The sequence below is a fragment of the Arachis ipaensis genome, chromosome B10, assembly GCF_059453495.1.
Source record: "Arachis ipaensis isolate K30076 ecotype BB chromosome B10, ASM5945349v1, whole genome shotgun sequence".
NCBI lineage: Eukaryota > Viridiplantae > Streptophyta > Magnoliopsida > Fabales > Fabaceae > Arachis > Arachis ipaensis.
In genome coordinates this window covers 2,408,524-2,426,351 of record NC_142435.1, presented here as the reverse complement: position 1 = coordinate 2,426,351, position 17,828 = coordinate 2,408,524, and the positions used below count along the sequence as shown (strand labels likewise).

General features: G+C 35.9%; 1 protein-coding gene across 4 annotated transcripts; it reads left to right on the top strand.

The window, feature by feature from the left end:
* Positions 1 to 5,716: 5,716 nt before the first annotated feature.
* LOC107621605 (uncharacterized) lies at positions 5,717 to 10,247 on the top strand. Of its 4 annotated transcripts, none has more exons than XM_016323638.3 (8): positions 5,931 to 6,403; positions 7,066 to 7,164; positions 7,796 to 7,847; positions 8,271 to 8,677; positions 8,895 to 8,954; positions 9,049 to 9,156; positions 9,412 to 9,457; positions 9,753 to 10,247. In XM_016323638.3, exons 4-8 carry the CDS (start codon positions 8,285 to 8,287, stop codon positions 9,971 to 9,973), a joined length of 828 nt encoding a protein of 275 aa, XP_016179124.1. In that variant the 5' UTR covers positions 5,931 to 6,403; positions 7,066 to 7,164; positions 7,796 to 7,847; positions 8,271 to 8,284; the 3' UTR covers positions 9,974 to 10,247. The 4 variants fall into 4 exon arrangements, with proteins under 4 accessions (XP_016179125.1, XP_016179124.1, XP_016179126.1 ...); XM_016323637.3 differs by having other exon boundaries at positions 5,951 to 6,403; positions 8,268 to 8,677; XM_016323639.3 differs by lacking the exon at positions 7,066 to 7,164 and having other exon boundaries at positions 5,717 to 6,403; positions 8,268 to 8,677.
* Positions 10,248 to 17,828: the final 7,581 nt, after the last annotated feature.

Genomic DNA, 17,828 nt, shown 5'->3' with positions numbered 1-17,828 from the left:
TTCAAGATCTTTTCTGTGTATGTTGTTTGATGAATAAAGATCCCATTTTTTGTATGCTCGATCTGCAGGCCGAGAAAAAATTTAGTTTTTCCAAGATCTTTCATCTCAAACTCTTCTTTTAGAGTTTTTATAATTGTTGGAATCTCTTCAGGAGTCCCAATGATATTTAAATCATCAATGTACATAACAATTATAATGAATCCAAATGTAGATTTCTTTATGAAAACACATGGGCAGATATCATCATTCTTGAATCCATTTTTGGCCAGATACTCAGTAAGACGATTATACCACATTCGTCCAGATTGCTTTAGACCATATAAAGATCTTTGCAATTTGACTGAGTATAACCCTTGTGAATATTCATTGGATGGTTTAGATATCTTTAGTCCTTCAGGGACTTTCATATAGATATCCTGATCTAATGAACCGTATAAATAGGCTGTTACCACATCCATTATATGCATATGTAGTTTATGATATGCAGATAAACTGACCAAATAACGCAATGTTATCACATCCACTACAGGAGAATACGTTTCTTCATAATCTATACCGGGTCTCTGTGAAAAACCTTGTGCCACAAGTTGGGCTTTGTAGCGCACAACTTCATTTTTCTCATTTCGTTTTCTCACAAATACCCACCTGTATCCAACAGGTTTTACATCTTGTGGTGTACGGACTATAGGTCCAAAGACTTCACGTTTTGCAAGTGAGTCTAACTCAGCCTTTATGGCTTCTTTCCATTTTGGCCAATCATTCCTTTGTCGACATTCTTCAACTGATCTTGGCTCAAGATCCTTACTTTCATGCATGATATTCAATGCCACATTATATGCAAATATTTCATTGACAATTGTCTTATTTCGGTCCCATTTCTCTCCTGTAAAGACATAATTTATCGAGATCTCGTCATTTTCACAATTTTTAGGTACCTAAACGTCTTCTGGCGTTAAAACTCTATCAGAATTTTGGACAACTGCAGGTGTCTTTACTATGTCTTTTTCAACAGGAATCATATTTACCTCTTTTCTTTTTCGAGGATTTTTGTCTTTGGAACCGACAGGTCTGCCACGCTTCTGGCATGAATTTGCTTCAGTGGCTACTTGTCCTACTGGGATATCAATTCGAATTGGGGCATTTTCCGCCGGTATATAAGATTTAGTTATCCTCTTTGTATCGGAAAATGCATCAGGCAATTCATTTGCTATTCTTTGCAAATGTATAATCTTTTGAACTTCTAGTTCACAATGCCCTGATCAAGGATCTAAATGCATCAACGATGATGCATTCCAATTAAGTTCCTTTTCAGGAAGCTTATTCTCTCCCCCTAATGTTGGAAATTTTGATTCATCAAAATGACAATCCGCAAACCGGACTTTAAATACATCTCCAGTTTGTATCTCAAGATACCTCACTATAGAGGGAGAATCATATCCAACATATATTCCCAATTTTTTTTTGGAGTCCCATTTTGGTGCGATTAGGTGGTGCAATGGGAACATATATCGCACACCCAAATATTCTTAAATGGAAAACATTTGGCTGCTGGCCAAAAGCTAATTGCATAGGAGAGAACTGAGGGTAACTCGTTGGCCTCAAACAAATAAGTGCTGCGGCATGTAAAATAGCATGCCCCCAAATCGAGGTTGGGAGATTTGTTCTCATAAGCAAGGGTCTAGCAATTAATTAGAGGTGCTTAATAAGTGATTCTGCTAACCCATTTTGTGTGTGAACATAAGCTACTAGATGTTCAACACTTATTCCATTAGCCATACAATAAGCATCAAAAGCTTGGGAAGTAAATTCACCAGCATTATCAAGACGAATTGCTTTGATTGGATTTTCTGGAAACTGTGCTTTTAATCGAATAATTTGAGCCAATAATCTCGCAAACGCCAGGTTGCGAGAAGATAATAAGTACACATGTGATCATCTCGAAGATGCGTCTATCAAGACCATAAAATATCTAAAAGATCCACATGGTGGATGAATAAGTCCACATATATCACCTTGAATCCTTTTTAGGAATTCAAGGGACTCAAATCCAATCTTTACTGGTGATGGCCTTAAAATTAACTTCCCTTGAGAACATGCAGCACAATAAAATTCACTAGATTTAAGAATCTTCTGGTTCTTTAGTGAATGTCCATGAGAGTTTTCAATAATTCTCCTCATCATGGTTGTTCCCAGATGACCCAATCTATCATGCCAAGTTATGAATTCATTTGGGCTAGTAAACTTCTGGTTTACAATGGCATGTGATTCAATTGCACTAATCTTGGTATAATACAATCCAGATGAAAGTGAGGGTAACTTTTCTAATATAACCTTTTTATTTAAATCATGAGTTGTGATACATAAATACTCATGATTTCCCTCATTCATTGTTTCAATATGATATCCATTTCGGCGAATATCTTTGAAACTCAACAAGTTCCTCAGAGACTTGGTAGATAATAGTGCATTATTTATTATAAATTTTGTTCCTCCGAAAAACAAAATTATAGCTCTTCCAGAGCCTTCTATCACATTGCCTGAGCCAATAATAGTATTAACATATTCTTCTTTTGGCACAAGATGGGTAAAATATATAGTACTTTTAAGAATAGTGTGCGAACTTGCACTATCCGCAAGGCAAATATCTTCGGAATATGTCCTTGCCATTTTTCTTCAAAAATAAATGATAATAATAATGAAATGAGTAGAAGTACATGCACAGTAAAATTATTCACATGAATACTTAACAAACACATACATATATCAAACTATTCCATCATTGATCAAATAGCCAATATTTCCTTCAAAATCCTTAAAGAAATTAGATACATCATAATGAGTGGTGGAATTTTCATCATTTGAAACAAAATTTGTTTCCTTTGCTTTGTCATCCTTTTTCAAGGATGCTTGATAAAGATCAACTAGGTGCCTTGGGGTACGACAGGTACGTGACCAATGGCCCTTTCCACCACAACGGAAGTATTTATCCTCAATTGATATACTTTGCCCAATGTTTCTTTCTTTATCCCACTTTCTGGTGAGATATTTTCTTGTGAACATAATTTTTTTTCCTTCCATAATTTTTTTTGTTATTAAAATGTTGCCATTTACTTCTTCTGGGGTTATAATTTGCCGCATTTGGTTCAGAAAATGAGGCGGCGCCAGCTGGGCGCACTTCATGATTTCTTAAGAGCAACTCCTTGTTGCGTTCAGCAACAAGAAAGCAAGAAATTAGCTCAAAAAATTTTTAAATCCTTTTTCTCGATACTGCTGCTGCAGGAGCACATTCGAGGCATGGAAGGTCGAGAAAGTTTTCTCTAATATATCGGGTTTGAGGAAGTATCACCGTCTTTTGATGATTGTACCTTTCTTCAAGGTCTTTCCACAGATCTGCAGGATCTTTTAATGTGGGATATTCATTTTTCAATCATACGTCAAGATGACGACGAATAAAAATTATGGCTTTGGCTATATATCCTTCTGGGATGTATTATTTTCAGCCTTAATGGTATCTCCAAGATCCATTGAATCAAGATGGATTTTAACATCCAGTATCCATGATAAATAATTATTTTCAGATATATCAAAAGTATTATATTCAAGATGAAAGAGATTCGACATAATAAAATTTTGTTACCTGAAGTCTTCCTAAAATTTTGTTAGAGTTTCGTGCTGATAACATGTTATAAAATAGAGTCCCGCTAGGGAGACAATGAGGTATCTATACAATATGTACAATGGACTGTTTATTTGGTCCAATATGTATTAATAATGTAAATTAAACATCATTATCCCTAATTTCTAATTACTTTTTGTGATATCTACCCCCAATTTACCCCAAATTCTTTCACATTAACTCTTTATAACCCACCATTACCTACCCTCCAAAAAACCTTTGTTTCGCAGAAAAATCCCCCTTTCTCCGCCGCCCCACCATGTGCGCAGTAACCTGCATCCTACCGCTCTGTTTCTGCACGACGTGTAACCTCCGTTCCTGCCGACCAAAACTGTCGAGCTCCGCCTCCTCGCGTCAATGCCCTCGCCGGAAGAACCTCCGTCACTCCTCACGCGGCCAAACATTTGTGACCTGCAACTGTCAGCATCGCCGACGTGAGTTACAGCCCCGAACCCCTGCGCTCGCACCATCCCAGCGCTGCTGCCTGGATCTTGTTGAATTACTCGAAGAATAAACATCCACGAAAACTGAGAAAGTGAACATCCAAAATCATACAAAAATGAACATCCAATGTGAACGTGTATAAATCATAACCAGCAATCATCGTCTACAACTAAGCACCCAAGAATAACCATCCACGTTCACAGAGAAAGTGAACATCCGGCGACAGGAAGAAGGCACAAGCCGACTGCGATGGAAGCGCTGGACGTCCGGGTTGCTGTGGTGCTGTGAGCTCGACTCACACAATATGCGCGTCTTTCCTATGTACGGTGGCCTGTACGGATGACGGCGCCAGTGGGAAGAGTGTCAGTGCGATGTCCGACGGCGACTGGTAACCGTGGCGGCACTGTACCGGCTTTTGCTTCGAGGAGAGAGTGAGAGAAGAGTTTACACCGTATTGAGAGAGGAAGATAATCCTAATTTGATTCTGACGAGAATCATGATTTGATTCAAATTTTAAATGGGAAACAATTTAAAATTAATTAATTACCATAACTACTTAATTAAAATTAATTAATTGTCATAATTAAGGAGAATCATGATTTGATTCAAATTTTAAATTGGAAACTACTCAAAATTAATTAATTGCCTCTAATTTAAATATAATTTCAATTTAGCCCCATTGTACACAGTATAAAATATACATTGACTCCTCATACTTTTCCAATTAGTACAGTTAAATGTGGTAATCTAACATGAATCAAAATTTTATATTTAAATTAAATGTTGTATATGGAAAATAAGAGGTTTTTTTCTTTCCCACAATATTCCACTTGATTCGAATAAGTTAGTTGATGAATCTGAATGCATTAGGTTCATTCATATTTCTTAAGATGGTCACATAATAAAATGATGATGTTGTAGGACTGTTATTGCTTCTCCCTTTAGGCACTTTTGCATAGGGGTGGCAACGGAGCGGGTAGGGGCGGGTTTTTGCTCTATCCGACCCCGTCCTGCCGTACAGCAACCCGCATAGAACCCGCCCCGCTTCTACCCGCGGGTAGTAAAATGTTGAACCCTAACCCGCCCCTACGGGTACCCGCCCCTATAATTATTATTGGTTGTTGGCTGGGGCATTTTTAATTTGTTATCGATTTTTTTGGTTCTGATTTTTTATTTTTAATTCTGATTTTCTTAGTGGTTGTTCTTGATTCTTGATTGGTTATGCGTTTGAATTAGGGAATGGATTTTTTAATTGTAAAAAAAATTGAGAGTGTAAATATGATCTCTAATCTTTTATTATTCTCTTTTATATTTATTATTAGTACCACTTAAAAAATTAATAATAACATATTACATTTTATTTCTTCAATTATTAAAAAAAATATAGGAACCAGTAATTTTGTTAAATTCTGGTTAGTATCTAACCAGTAAAAAAAATAACCATTAGATAAAATTTCACATCAATTTCACACTATTAAAATCATCTTAATGACTATTTGATGATTACAAATCACAAAAATTACTGATCCTTTAGCATTCTTCTTGTAAAAAATTGAGAGGATCTATTCGATTTGATCTGTTGGTTGTGAACATAATGAATATTTCATCAATCTCTTGGATAACTGCATAAGCAAAGTGACATGATCTGTTTTGATTAATGTTCTGAAAATTGGACCGGACCAGTCAGTCGAATCGGTTCAACCGAAAACCGCAAAGAAAACGGTCTGATCCAGTATGTAAAACCCCTAAAAAACCGCTGAACCGGCAGATTGGGCCGGATCGAAACCCGGCCGGTTTCCAAAAACGACGTAAGGGATTGCAGTATTGCACGCGTTACCCCTTTCTCCATCTCCTTACTTCAGCAAATGCCCTGGCCTCCACCAAAGAAAGCAAACCCTAGCAGCCTCCACCAATCGTTGTCGCCGTCTGTTGGAGTGAGAGACTGCTGCCGCCGTCCGTCGCACTCAAGAACTCCCGTCTTCGTGCCCTCAGGCCTCTCGCCGGATCCTCCGCTCGTGTGCTCGCATCTCGCCTCTCTCATATGTGCTCGGCTGCTCGCGCCTCCCTCCGCGAGTGAGTGCTCGAGCTGTGCGTGTTGGTTGCTGCTCGTCGTTCGTGGTTGTCTCTGCTAGATTCTGCCTCCCAGTATCACTTGAGTCTCGTCTCAGTCACTGGCATCCCGTGGTTCGTCTGTCTCGTCGCCGGCGGCAGAAGCAACTCGTGGGGTTGTCTCTTGCTTCGTCACCTTCGGTGGGGTGATCACCGACTCGCCGTCGACCGTTGGTGAGTCTCTGCATCATAGCTTCCCTTTTCTCTCTTTTCCAGATCTTCCTTCTCCCTGTATTTTTGCATGTTGCTGAATTGCTAATCAATAAACTTGTCTTGTTGCTGTAAATCGGGAATTTACTAAGATTTGTTAAATTTGTTGCTGTAACTTGAATTTGTTGCTGAATTTGTTGCTTCCCAGTCACAGAATCAGAACAGAATGCTCAGTCAGTGCTTGGTTGATTGGCTCACTGACTGTATTTGATGATAGATTTTAAATTGATAACTTTTAAATTTTAAATTTGCACTGCCAATGTTACTGATTCACTGTTCCTTCAGTGTTTTTTGTTGTTATTAATCATTGTGATGAGCTTTGTTAAAATTGGGTTGAAAAATGTTAATCTTTCTTCATTTTTCATTGTTCTTAACTTCCATTCTTATTAAAAAATTTGCAATTGGTGATCTTTTGATTTATTATATGCTTCATGTTTTTAATTTCACTCTGCTTCTGGGCTTTGAAATCAGTTTATGATAACTGTGACGCAATTATTTAGTTGGATAACTGATGTAATTATTCAGTTCAAGAGATTGAGTTTTTCTGTTCTCATTATTAGTAAGACATGGATAGTTTAGAATTTTCTATTTATTTCCCTTACATCTGAAGTTCGTTATTTCAAAAGGTTCAGTGTTGGCTTCAACTTTCAAATGGGAATTGGGAGCTGGTGAAGATAATAACATCTTCTTGAACTGAGTCTGTTGTTTCACTGCCTGATGGGAAAGTAAGATATGATCTAGAATTACGATAGTACAGTGATGTTTGTTCCATTTGGCTGGACTCAGTGAGACAACTGGAAAATGTTCTTTTTTGGTCTGATTAACTAACTTCAACATTTAACCTTGTTAATCATCTCTTGTACAATTCAGACAAAAAGCAGGGCCTATTTTGGTTGCCATAACCTTGTTAATTTTGCATATTTTGATGATTAATTACATTTGGTTGGTGATAGTTTGCGTAGGGTTTTAAATTTGAAAGATATTTTATTATGTTTATTTATATTTCGGTTGAACCACAGTTAGACCGGTTAGACCAATAAACCAGTAAACTAATGACTAGAGCGCTTCGATGACCGGTCCGGTTTTCAGAACCTTGTTTTGATCACATGGTAGTATCTTGTTGCAAACTATGTAGAATAGTTGGTGATTACTTTGTTGGACCACCTTAAATTAGGTGTGCTGGGTACTGGGAAGGTTTGGCAAATTGAGAATTTATGAATAGGAATTAGCAAATAGTAGTTGTGTTGTATTTTTAAACATTCTAGAAACAATTTTCAAATTGTTGACCATTTATTTGTCTTTTCATATTTTTTACTCTCTGATGTTTAATTGATGATTGTGGTGGCTTTCATGCAGGGAAGAACAAAAGAAACTTAATGCATCTTTGGTGAATTAGAAGGTGGAATTGGTAAATTTTTTTATTGTGCTGTGTGACCTTTTATTACTTTATGAAATTGAACTTGTTATTTTGTTAATTATATGTTGGTACTTGGTATTATTTTGCATATTATTAGTTGAAAATAGCTTAGGACAAGTTTTTAGTATGCTAGATATGATTCGAAATTTAGGATATGTTATTTTTTTTTAATTAGCGGCAAAAACCGAAAAATCAAACCAAACCAGTTGGCTTCACAAAATCAAATCGAATATTTTATATATAATTAGTTCGGATAATTTTTTTTCTCAAAAAATCGAACCTAACCACAAACTAAACACCTAATTTACACCTGATTTTCACCCGGATCAGGGTTTAGGGTTTTTGGTTATACTTATATGCCTCAACGCCACCATTCTTCTTTTCTCACTCTTTCCTCTCACCACCGTGAAGCAGCTCCATCGAGAAAGATGCTGTGGAGGGCGTTGTCCTTGCGGAAACCCTCTGCCACTTGTTTCTTCCAATTGAATCAGCAGAGAGGAATGCACGATAGGAACAAGAAGGCGATGGCGTTCATCGCAAAAGGTTGGAACGCTTTGAAGGAGGTCGATAGGGTAATCGATTACTGTGAGCTCAATGATACACGCCTCATCCCTCTGCTTCTTAGAGCAAAGGAGAATTTTGAGCTTGCTTTGGAGGCTGACAACACCAACACGCATGCTAGGTATTGGTTATCCAGATTGCACATGAAGTATCATGTTCCCGGTGCTAATAAAGCCGTTGGAGCTGCTTTATTGGTCGAAGCTGCTGACATGGGTGATGCTGATGCACAATTTGCATTGGGTTGTCAATTGAGAATTGAGGTGCGTCACTGACTCACTGAAATGCTAGGTTATTAATTTGTATTGTATCATTTGTGGATTCAAGTTTTCTATTATGTGATTTCTATTGTTTTGTTAGCTAGTGAGGTTTAGGGAATGGGATCACTGGTTTCTTGTTTATTTTACTTGCCTGATTTTGATGTTAAGAATTAGATTGACACATAATGATGATTGCTGATATATTATTTTTCTGGCACAGAATGACTATGTCCAATCAGATCAACAAGCTTTTTATTATTTGCAGAAAGCTGTTGATCAGGTATGTTTCCCTTACCTATATGGAAGGTTTTTGGTTTCCCTGTTTTATGAAATACTGACAAAACCTTACTTGTGCTTATTGTGTTGTGTTCTAGTTGCATCCAGGTGCTCTTTACCTTTTGGGTGCTGTATATTTGACAGGTGATTGTGTGAAGCAAGATATTGCTTCAGCATTGTGGTGTTTTCATAGGGCTTCAGAGAAGGTAATATGAGATCCTAGACTTGTATTGCTTGTTAAACTATCTTGATTTTAGTTTCCTTATATGTCTGGTTAGTTTCGGTTTTGGTCAGCGCAAATTGTTTACACCCTTTGTAATCTAGAAGAGTTTAAGCATAACCTAATTGATTTATTTTCATTATTGTTCCATTCAGGAGTCTGAGAAGTTCAGATTTTTTAGTTTCTTGATTCTAGAATATTTTGTGCTGGTTTCTTATTTTTAATCTTTATGTGTACACAGGGCCATGCCGGGGCAGCTATAGCATTTGGATCTCTTCTTCTTAAAGGTCAGCGTGCCTGCTTGTGTTCCTTTCCTTATTTTGTTGTATTATATTGTTGGGTGTTTCAGTTCTTTTCATCCCCCATCCGAATCATTTGGTTATCGGGTATGCCTTGCTTACCATGTTCTTTTATGGTTAAAAATCGAGCAGTTTTAAAAGTAGGTTTCTCTATTGTGCATGATTGCTGAAAGCAAAGGGGATGGTCTAAACATAAATTAGATTGGATTTGATATGGTGGCTTGCTTACGCTTTTTTATCACGTAGTTTTTCATTATGATATGAATAAAGTATTCTGCCTCAGGTGTTAAGGTTCCAGAAACAATAACAAAATTCAGTGCCAAGAGAGGTTCTGCTACTCGGAAAGCTGGGAAGGGGAAAGAAAGTCTTGCAGTTGATCCAGTAGAGATGGCACGAGAAAAGTTCCAGATAGCAGCAAAGGCAGGATGTGATCTTGGATTCAAATGGCTTGCTAGGTTAGAGGAGGAAGAGAGGCGATTACTTACTGAAGGGTATTCGGATTAAAATAATGTGTCCAGTTAGTTTTTTGCAGCTGAGCTGATCCAATGTGATTTATTATAGAGATCGAGTATTCTCAAAGAACGAAATGGAAAATAATTGGATGTACTTGTGTTTTCTCTCTGTATATATTCATAATCTTATTTTAAGATTAAGACTAACCGAACAATTTTGGAGTTCAGTTGTACTTTTTTTTAAATATTTCTTGTAAATTGTAACTATGGAAATAAAACACGATGAGTCTCTAAGATATCTACATTACACTTTGTTTTTTGTTTGATAATTTTGCATATATTTGAAACCCTAAATATGTCTGAGTTAAATTGTGAATAACTTCCATGTTTATGATGTAAGCGATCAAATTCATAAATTATACGGGATCATTTGTTGCTAAGTATTTTCATTAATCTATTTGTCATCAGTCATCGTGTGCATTTTTCAAAGATTCATTTGATTTAATAATAATAATAATAATCTTTCTTCATTGGTTTGTACTACTGTACAAGTTACTAACTTGGCCGTTGGCAACATTAAACATACCTTGTTAGCAAAATTTCTCTCTTTTACTTTTAGGCAAACATGCCAGCCATAATAGGATTTTATAATTTATATATAATTTTGAGTCTAAATTACTTTAATTGGGCTAACGAGTTATAGTTTAAATGACATAATTTCTTCATACTCATCTAGAGATCAGTACCCGCGCTGTGTAACCCCGTTTGATGCTTCTATTTTTTCTTAAAAAAAATTATAAAACCAAAATTTTTTATTCCTCCGCAATTATTATCATGTTACCCATAAATTAAAATTAAAGAAATAAAAACATGGAAATCTCTTTAATTCTCGACCTTTTTTTTAAATATATCCAACCTTCTATGGCTATGTGTATTCCCACATTTTTTTTCCTTTTTTCAATATTTCAACCTTGACTACTAAGGCTTGTGTGTGTGTTTGTTTTCTTTTTAATTTCTTTCAATGGATTATATTTGATAACATAGAGTGTTCTTAATTATCCTATTATCTTTCATATCATCACATAAAACATTATCCTCTTCGCATATTATATATCGAATTTCTCAATATATGGAATAAGATTAGTAGTACCTTTAATCATAGAATACCAAACAAATAGCATATTCATTCCCATGTTAATTTTGAAGTCTAAAATTAGTACGCATTGTATGTAAAGAGGTCCATATACACATATAAAGAAGATATATCTTTTGAATAGGAACGATAAAATAATTTTTGAAAATGAGTAATTTTTTCAAAAACTCTTAAACAACTTTTTAAGAAGTTAAAAATATTTAAAAAATTATATCAAACAATATTAATGTGATTTTTCATAAGTCAAAAGCCTAATAAAAAAGAGTAATTTTTGAAACTTTCTAAACGAGCTTATAATCTTAAGTGTTAAAAACGTCGTTTGTGCTATCTTGAACAAAGCACTTATAGCAGTTCCAATGGTGTCTTGAACCACTCGGCCATCTCTCCCCCATGATGATTATGGCCCAGAAACCGAAGCAATAATAAATGATTCATATTCCATTTTTGGATAGGTGCCTATATAAAATAAATAATCAATTCGACCTATACGAAATAATTTTTTTTATATTAAAAAAAACCAAATTCTAGGCCGTAGAAACTAGTAGTAACACTAGCATACAACTGCAACAAACACATTATTATTGAATAACAAAGAACAATCATAGCTAGAACACTGCATTGTACTACACTAAATTGATATATCTCTTCAATGGGATAAAATTTTCAATTCAAATGATTTGTTGAGCCATGCCTTCCAGCCACTACCACCATTGCTTTTCTGCGATATCAGCTCTGTGTTCGGTTCTGCCTTTGATGAACATACTTGCTTTTTGCACAACACAAAGTTCCTCACCCTATAAGATCCTATGGCTTCCAATGGATTCAGAGCTGTCAAAGCAGTTTCTATAAAAACCAATAAAAATAACCAGTCAGCTTCAAAAATATCATGAATCAAACTTTACATCATTGTGATATTGTATCTCTATTCATATGCTTCTTTCTATTAGTTTAAATTTATAAAAGTAATAGATTTATGATATGCAGACATAATATTAGAGTTTGATCTTAAAAAAAAAAATCTATGAAAAAAAATTCATGCAAACCTAAAAAGATGTTGCGTAAGAGTGTGTATTAGAATAAATATAACCATTTATATAACTCCTTCTATCATCATCTTAAATTTTGAGAGAAGGATTTCATGACTCTAACTAATATCTGTTGCGTTTAGGTAAGTATTGAAATAATAATGAATATAAAAAGCAGTAAGTTTTATTCAACTATATATATCCATGCCGTCAAAGCATGCATTATAAAGGAGGAAGTTGGTAGGATCAAAACCAAGAATAGGAAGCCTGCCTTCATGAGCATAGGACTTGAGGGCAGTTTCCATGATCACAGAAACAGTGTCCTTTTCATTCACCATGAACCTTATTGGCCCTGCGTGTAACACTTTTAGTATCTATCTCTACTTAGTTAATTTCATACTATATTTATTTAATGTTGAACCTTCGCTAATACAAACCGAACTTTTAATTAAGAAATTGAAAAGTCTTTACTTTAAACTACTTAATCACATAATTATATTTACATAATATTAAATACATAGACTTATTCAAAATTCCTCAAATACAACTAGGGGTGGTAAACGGGCCTAAACCTGTCGGGCCGGCCCGCATAACCCGCCAAAAAAGTGGGTTGGGCTGAAAAATTGGGACTTGCCAAATAGCAAAAGCCCGCCTAACCCGCACCGCTTAAACCGCGGGTTTTGGCGGGGCGGGGCGGGCTTCCCCGCCGGGCTTAGTCTTTTTTTGGCAAGGGGTATTTTTACAATTTTTTTTTCCAAAACCCAACTTCCCCCAACCCAACTTACAAGAGAATGAAGATGATAATTGAGTGTTTTGGATTATGATTATTTTGTTTTAGAGACAATATTTATAATCAAGTTTTGGATTATGTTTATTTTGTTTTGGGAACAATATTTATAATTACAAAAACTTTAATGTTTGTGAATATAAAAATTATAATTTGTTTATACTTTTAGAAATTATAATAGTTAAAAGTAAAACATAGAAGAGATTTTTTTATGCCTTTATATATATTATTTAATAGTTAAAAGTAAAAAAAAAAAAAGGATATTTGGCGGGCTTAGCCCGCCGTTAGGCGAGACGGACTGGGATTCTAGGACAGCCTCACTAGGCGGGGCGGGGCGGGGCGGGCTTCCTCGCTTGCCACCCCTAAATACAAGTCTTGCCACTCTGAAAACTCAAAATGACAAATGACGAAGAAAAGAATCTTAACTAAACTAAAAACAAAAAATACAAATACATTAGCTTTGTAGTTCGGTCGCGGCCGTGCCAAAGCTTACTAAACCTGTCACTAAAGTGTAGGATATAAAAAAGGGTGCGAACATCATCCTTTCGAATTCTCAGTAAAGAAGGGAATACCATCAAAGCAAAAAAATACTTGCAAATAGAAAGAATTTCATTATAAAAATAGTTTATTTTTGAAATAACCTTTTGAAAATGTTATGTGAGAAAACTTACTTTAAAAAAGTCGTAATGAATTTCTTTTAGTTTACAATTCCATAAAGTAAATTGGATAATAAGAAAAAAGGATCAAAGACGTGCCTAAGGGATTACTATCAAACAAACTTACATTGCTCATTCTTACCCATCAATACATAAACTAGAGTATCAGGACAATACCAAGTCTAATCTGCCTCAACCTCCATCACCACATCAGGAACAACTCTCAACGTTACCACCGCCAGCACGAGGGATCTCTCAGTTTTTAAATATAGACAAAACAATATAAAAAATACACCAAAAGAAAGTACATATAGAGTAACTAGATCAAATAGTAGATAGATGCAATTATTCAAATAGACAAACTAAAAACAAAATACACACCCAAACAATACACACAAATACAAATGATGCATGTCTGCCCCTATGGCCGATGAACTCATCTGTCGATTATACAATCAAACTCGACATGTTTAGTAGCGAACCCTAGACAGTCTCTGTGTGCAGGCATCCCCAAGTTCAAAAATTTATATTCGTATATCAAATGCATTGGGGAACATCCGAAAAGGTATAAGTGTCCGACCACATCTTGCGACGAAGGGTCAACATAATCTCAAATCTCAACCTGGAGCAAGTGGAGCCAACCCACTGCATCAATCCAGGAAAATTCATGACTCGGATAAATTTTTAAATCACATATCATTCCCAACCAGGAGCAAGTGGGGGCGAACCAGTACATCTACCTTAGGAGACTCAAATATAAACTGGGAGCAAGGGGGACAAAGCCACCATCCTTGCATCTACCCCAGAAAATCAAACCATAAACCGGAGCAAGTGGAACAACGCCACTGCATCTACCCAAGCAGGTATATCTTAATCAGAGTCAATTTAGTTATCAAATTCACCCTCAAACTCATTTTACTTCATTCACAATCATAATCAAAATCAATCTTTGTCATTTCTCATTATCATAATTATCCTCATCCTCCTCAATCAAAATCAATCATCATAATTTCTTATTATCATAATCATCCTCATCACATCATTACTGACATAATCGTCATTCTCAATCATAATCTCTCGCACATCTCAACTTAATCAAGTACTCATTATAAGTTTCATATTAATCTCACTTCTTATCATCATCTATGTAATCTCAACTTAAAATCACAATCCTCAACAAACTCATCAATAACACCGCTAAAACTCTACTCTGCATCCTTTATCATTCACCGGGTGAGGTTTGGACCGTTACATACAACTTGTAGGTATGAGGTCTTTAATACAACATCCTAGACTCGAGGTCAAGATTATATACTAACTCAAATAAAACATAATCATTTGTAGCCAATAACAATTTAACTCAAACACCACATAACTCCTTCAATCTCATTAAATTATTTCTCTAATAAATCATATTATAGATTGACAAGCCAAACTTCTCTAAATCTTTAATTTCAAGCAACTTTCACAATAACACTTCTCAAACACTTTTCTTTTGAGATCAATACCCATCAAACCTCATCCATGTTCAAGCCTAAACCATATCCATTCTTCCTAACACCCAACAACTCATTAAACTTCCAATATTTGTCTTAACCGTTGCATGACTTTCCTTCAAATCAAACATCACATAATTTGTCATCATATTCCTTAAAATAACCTTCTTTTTTTCAACTCTTATATTTAATTCCATTAAAACCTCAAACTCACTTTCCTATTTCTAAATCCTTGAATTTATAATTAATTTACTTTTAAAATCTTTAACTAGTTAATCAAATCTCTTTTCGTTATTATTAAAAATAAATGAGTTAAAATCACGAATTAACAAAATCATAAGAATCCGATTTTCTTTAAAATCTTTAAAAGTATTCAAGACATATCTCTTTTGATAAAGTTAAACAAACCAAAGTCATTTTCAAAATCATAACCAAAACTTCCAAAACTCTTCAAATTTTTAGAAAAATTCTGACAGAACTTCCCCTAAAAATCGGAGTTTACCACCATTCACGGGTTTTCTCAATTCAACCTCAACCTAACAAAATCAGCATTTCAAATCAACATTTTCAAATCCGTTGTTCAAAATCAATCATTATCAATTTCAATAAAGAAAACCAAAATTAACATATTTAATCAATTTCACCAGAAATTCAGAACTCAACCAATCACCAACAAACACAACGTGTCAATCACAACAGAAAATCATTTACATCACATACGTTAATCAATTTGCATTAACCTACTAAACTTGTCAGATATTCAAAATCCAAAATATTTTCATTTTAAAACAATCCCTTATCTCAAGAAATCAAGCCCATAGCGATTTTAACGCAATAAACCCCTTTTCTATTCGTGGTAGCTACAACAACATTTACTATTTGCGGTTACAACACTTTGACCATGAGACATCAGAATATCCAAATCCTTAATAACCATTAACCAGAACATAAACCCGGGCGATTTGAAAATTTTATTTTTTTCCTCCCAACATGAAAACAACATCGTTTCATTAAGAGAGAGAGAGAGAGAGAGAGAGAGCTCTAACTTTAAGGATTCTCTTCCTCACCATTTCACCGGTCTCTGAGTCTCTCTCTCAATCGCACTCCAACTCTAGAACTCGTGATCGCCGACCGTCTCCTCTGCTTCGACTCGCTGGCTTCGGTGTGTCTCCGATACTGGGTCGTTGCATCTGTGGCTCCCCTGTACTGCACCGTCGTGTCTGCGGCTCCCAAGCAACCCTGTCGTCGCATTTCCTTGCTCCGCGTCCTCATCCGTCGCTGCTGCCTCCCCCTCGCCGTGCTCGGACAGGTTGCTCTTCTCTCTTTTTTGGGTTCGTGTCTTCGTGAAACTTACTCTTAGTTTTTATTTTTTTAGTTTTTCAGTTAGGTTATACTTTGATTAAACGAGTAAGTAGCTGATTAATTATGTTGATTATGAATCTGTATAATGTTGTTGATTTGAATTTGTGAATTTCTGATTCTTGTGAAGAAAGAGAAGATAAACCAAGGTTCTGAAAATCAGACTAGAATGGCCAGTTCTACCATATTAACTGAAAACTGGTCCTCTAACCGATTCGATTGACCCCCTAAAACCGTAGTTTAAAAAATCGATTAAAAAACCAATCGAACCAATTATTAACCAGTAAACCAATTGAACCGACCAAATTTTTTGAAGGTCCGGTTCTCCCCTTTAGCATCAAAACGGCGACCCCCTCTCCCTTCTCTCTCACTCACATTCTCAGTTTCTCAAAAATATCCCTAATTTCACTCCTATCTAACCCTATCAGAGTAAACACCGCTGCCACCGTCAGCCCCCAGCCTCCTGCTCATCGTGAAGCCCCATCAGCCACCGTTAGCCCCCAGCCTCCTGCTTATCGTGAAGCCCCATCAGCCACCATTAGCCCCCCAGCCGCCGCCACTCTTCTCCTCCTCACCATCTCTGTGCTCGTCGTGAAGCCCGCCTCTGTCATCGTCGTCGTCGGAAGTGACAGAGGGTGCCGTCGTCGTCGTCGTCCTCGATCCTCTCCAAAGACGGTTTAGTAGTTAATACTTAGTTTGTGTGAGTTTGAGGTTTTGTTATTCTTGTTCGTCGTCTCTCCAAAGAGCCAAGATAAGTGCCATCTAATGGGACAATAATCTACAGAGCTGTAAATTGAAACTAGTTCTAGTATTTACGCCTATAAGTCTCTTTGAAGGAGGATGGAAATGAAGAGTACCGATATATGTGGCTGTCCATTTTGTCATCTGAGAAACCATATTTTTTTTTCTGTTCGGTCATTATACACTAGTCACACACTATGAGTTCTTAAAGTACATCCAGTTTTAGCTGAGACTTGAATCCGGGTGCAGCATTAAAGAGGCATACAGATACGTCATCTATGGTAGGCTTCTGCTGCGAGAAACCATAATCTAATCATCTAACTGTGTTATAATCTGTACCCCTAGTAATATCCTTGATAAAATTGCTCTGTCCAAACTTTATCTAAGGTCATTTGGTAGGCAATTTCCCCTAAGGAGCTAACAAATATGGTCAGCGAAAAGCAAAGTTGAGCAAAATATGTCAACCAAAATGTATGTTTGGGAAATATCTAAAAAGGCTAGAGAAGCTGCTTTTGTAAAAAACAAACACGTTTCCATAGTTAAAACTTAAAAGACTAAAGATAGATTAGAATGAAAATTAATAATTTGAAGCTAAAAATAATAGCTTAATAGCAAGAATAATATTCTGAATGTCATCATTATAAGCTGAAGTTGAATATTCTAAAAGTGTAACGATTTTAGTAATGTTAC

What these genes read in the sequence shown, in the direction of transcription:
- LOC107621605 (XM_016323639.3), top strand. Translation starts at nt 8,285, where the DNA reads ATGCTGTGGAGGGCGTTGTCCTTGCGGAAACCCTCTGCCACTTGTTTC. An exon ending in TTCATAGGGCTTCAGAGAAG is followed by an intron (nt 9,157 to 9,411) that starts GTAATATGAGAT and finishes ATGTGTACACAG; the next exon opens with GGCCATGCCGGGGCAGCTAT. An exon ending in TGGATCTCTTCTTCTTAAAG is followed by an intron (nt 9,458 to 9,752) that starts GTCAGCGTGCCT and finishes ATTCTGCCTCAG; the next exon opens with GTGTTAAGGTTCCAGAAACA.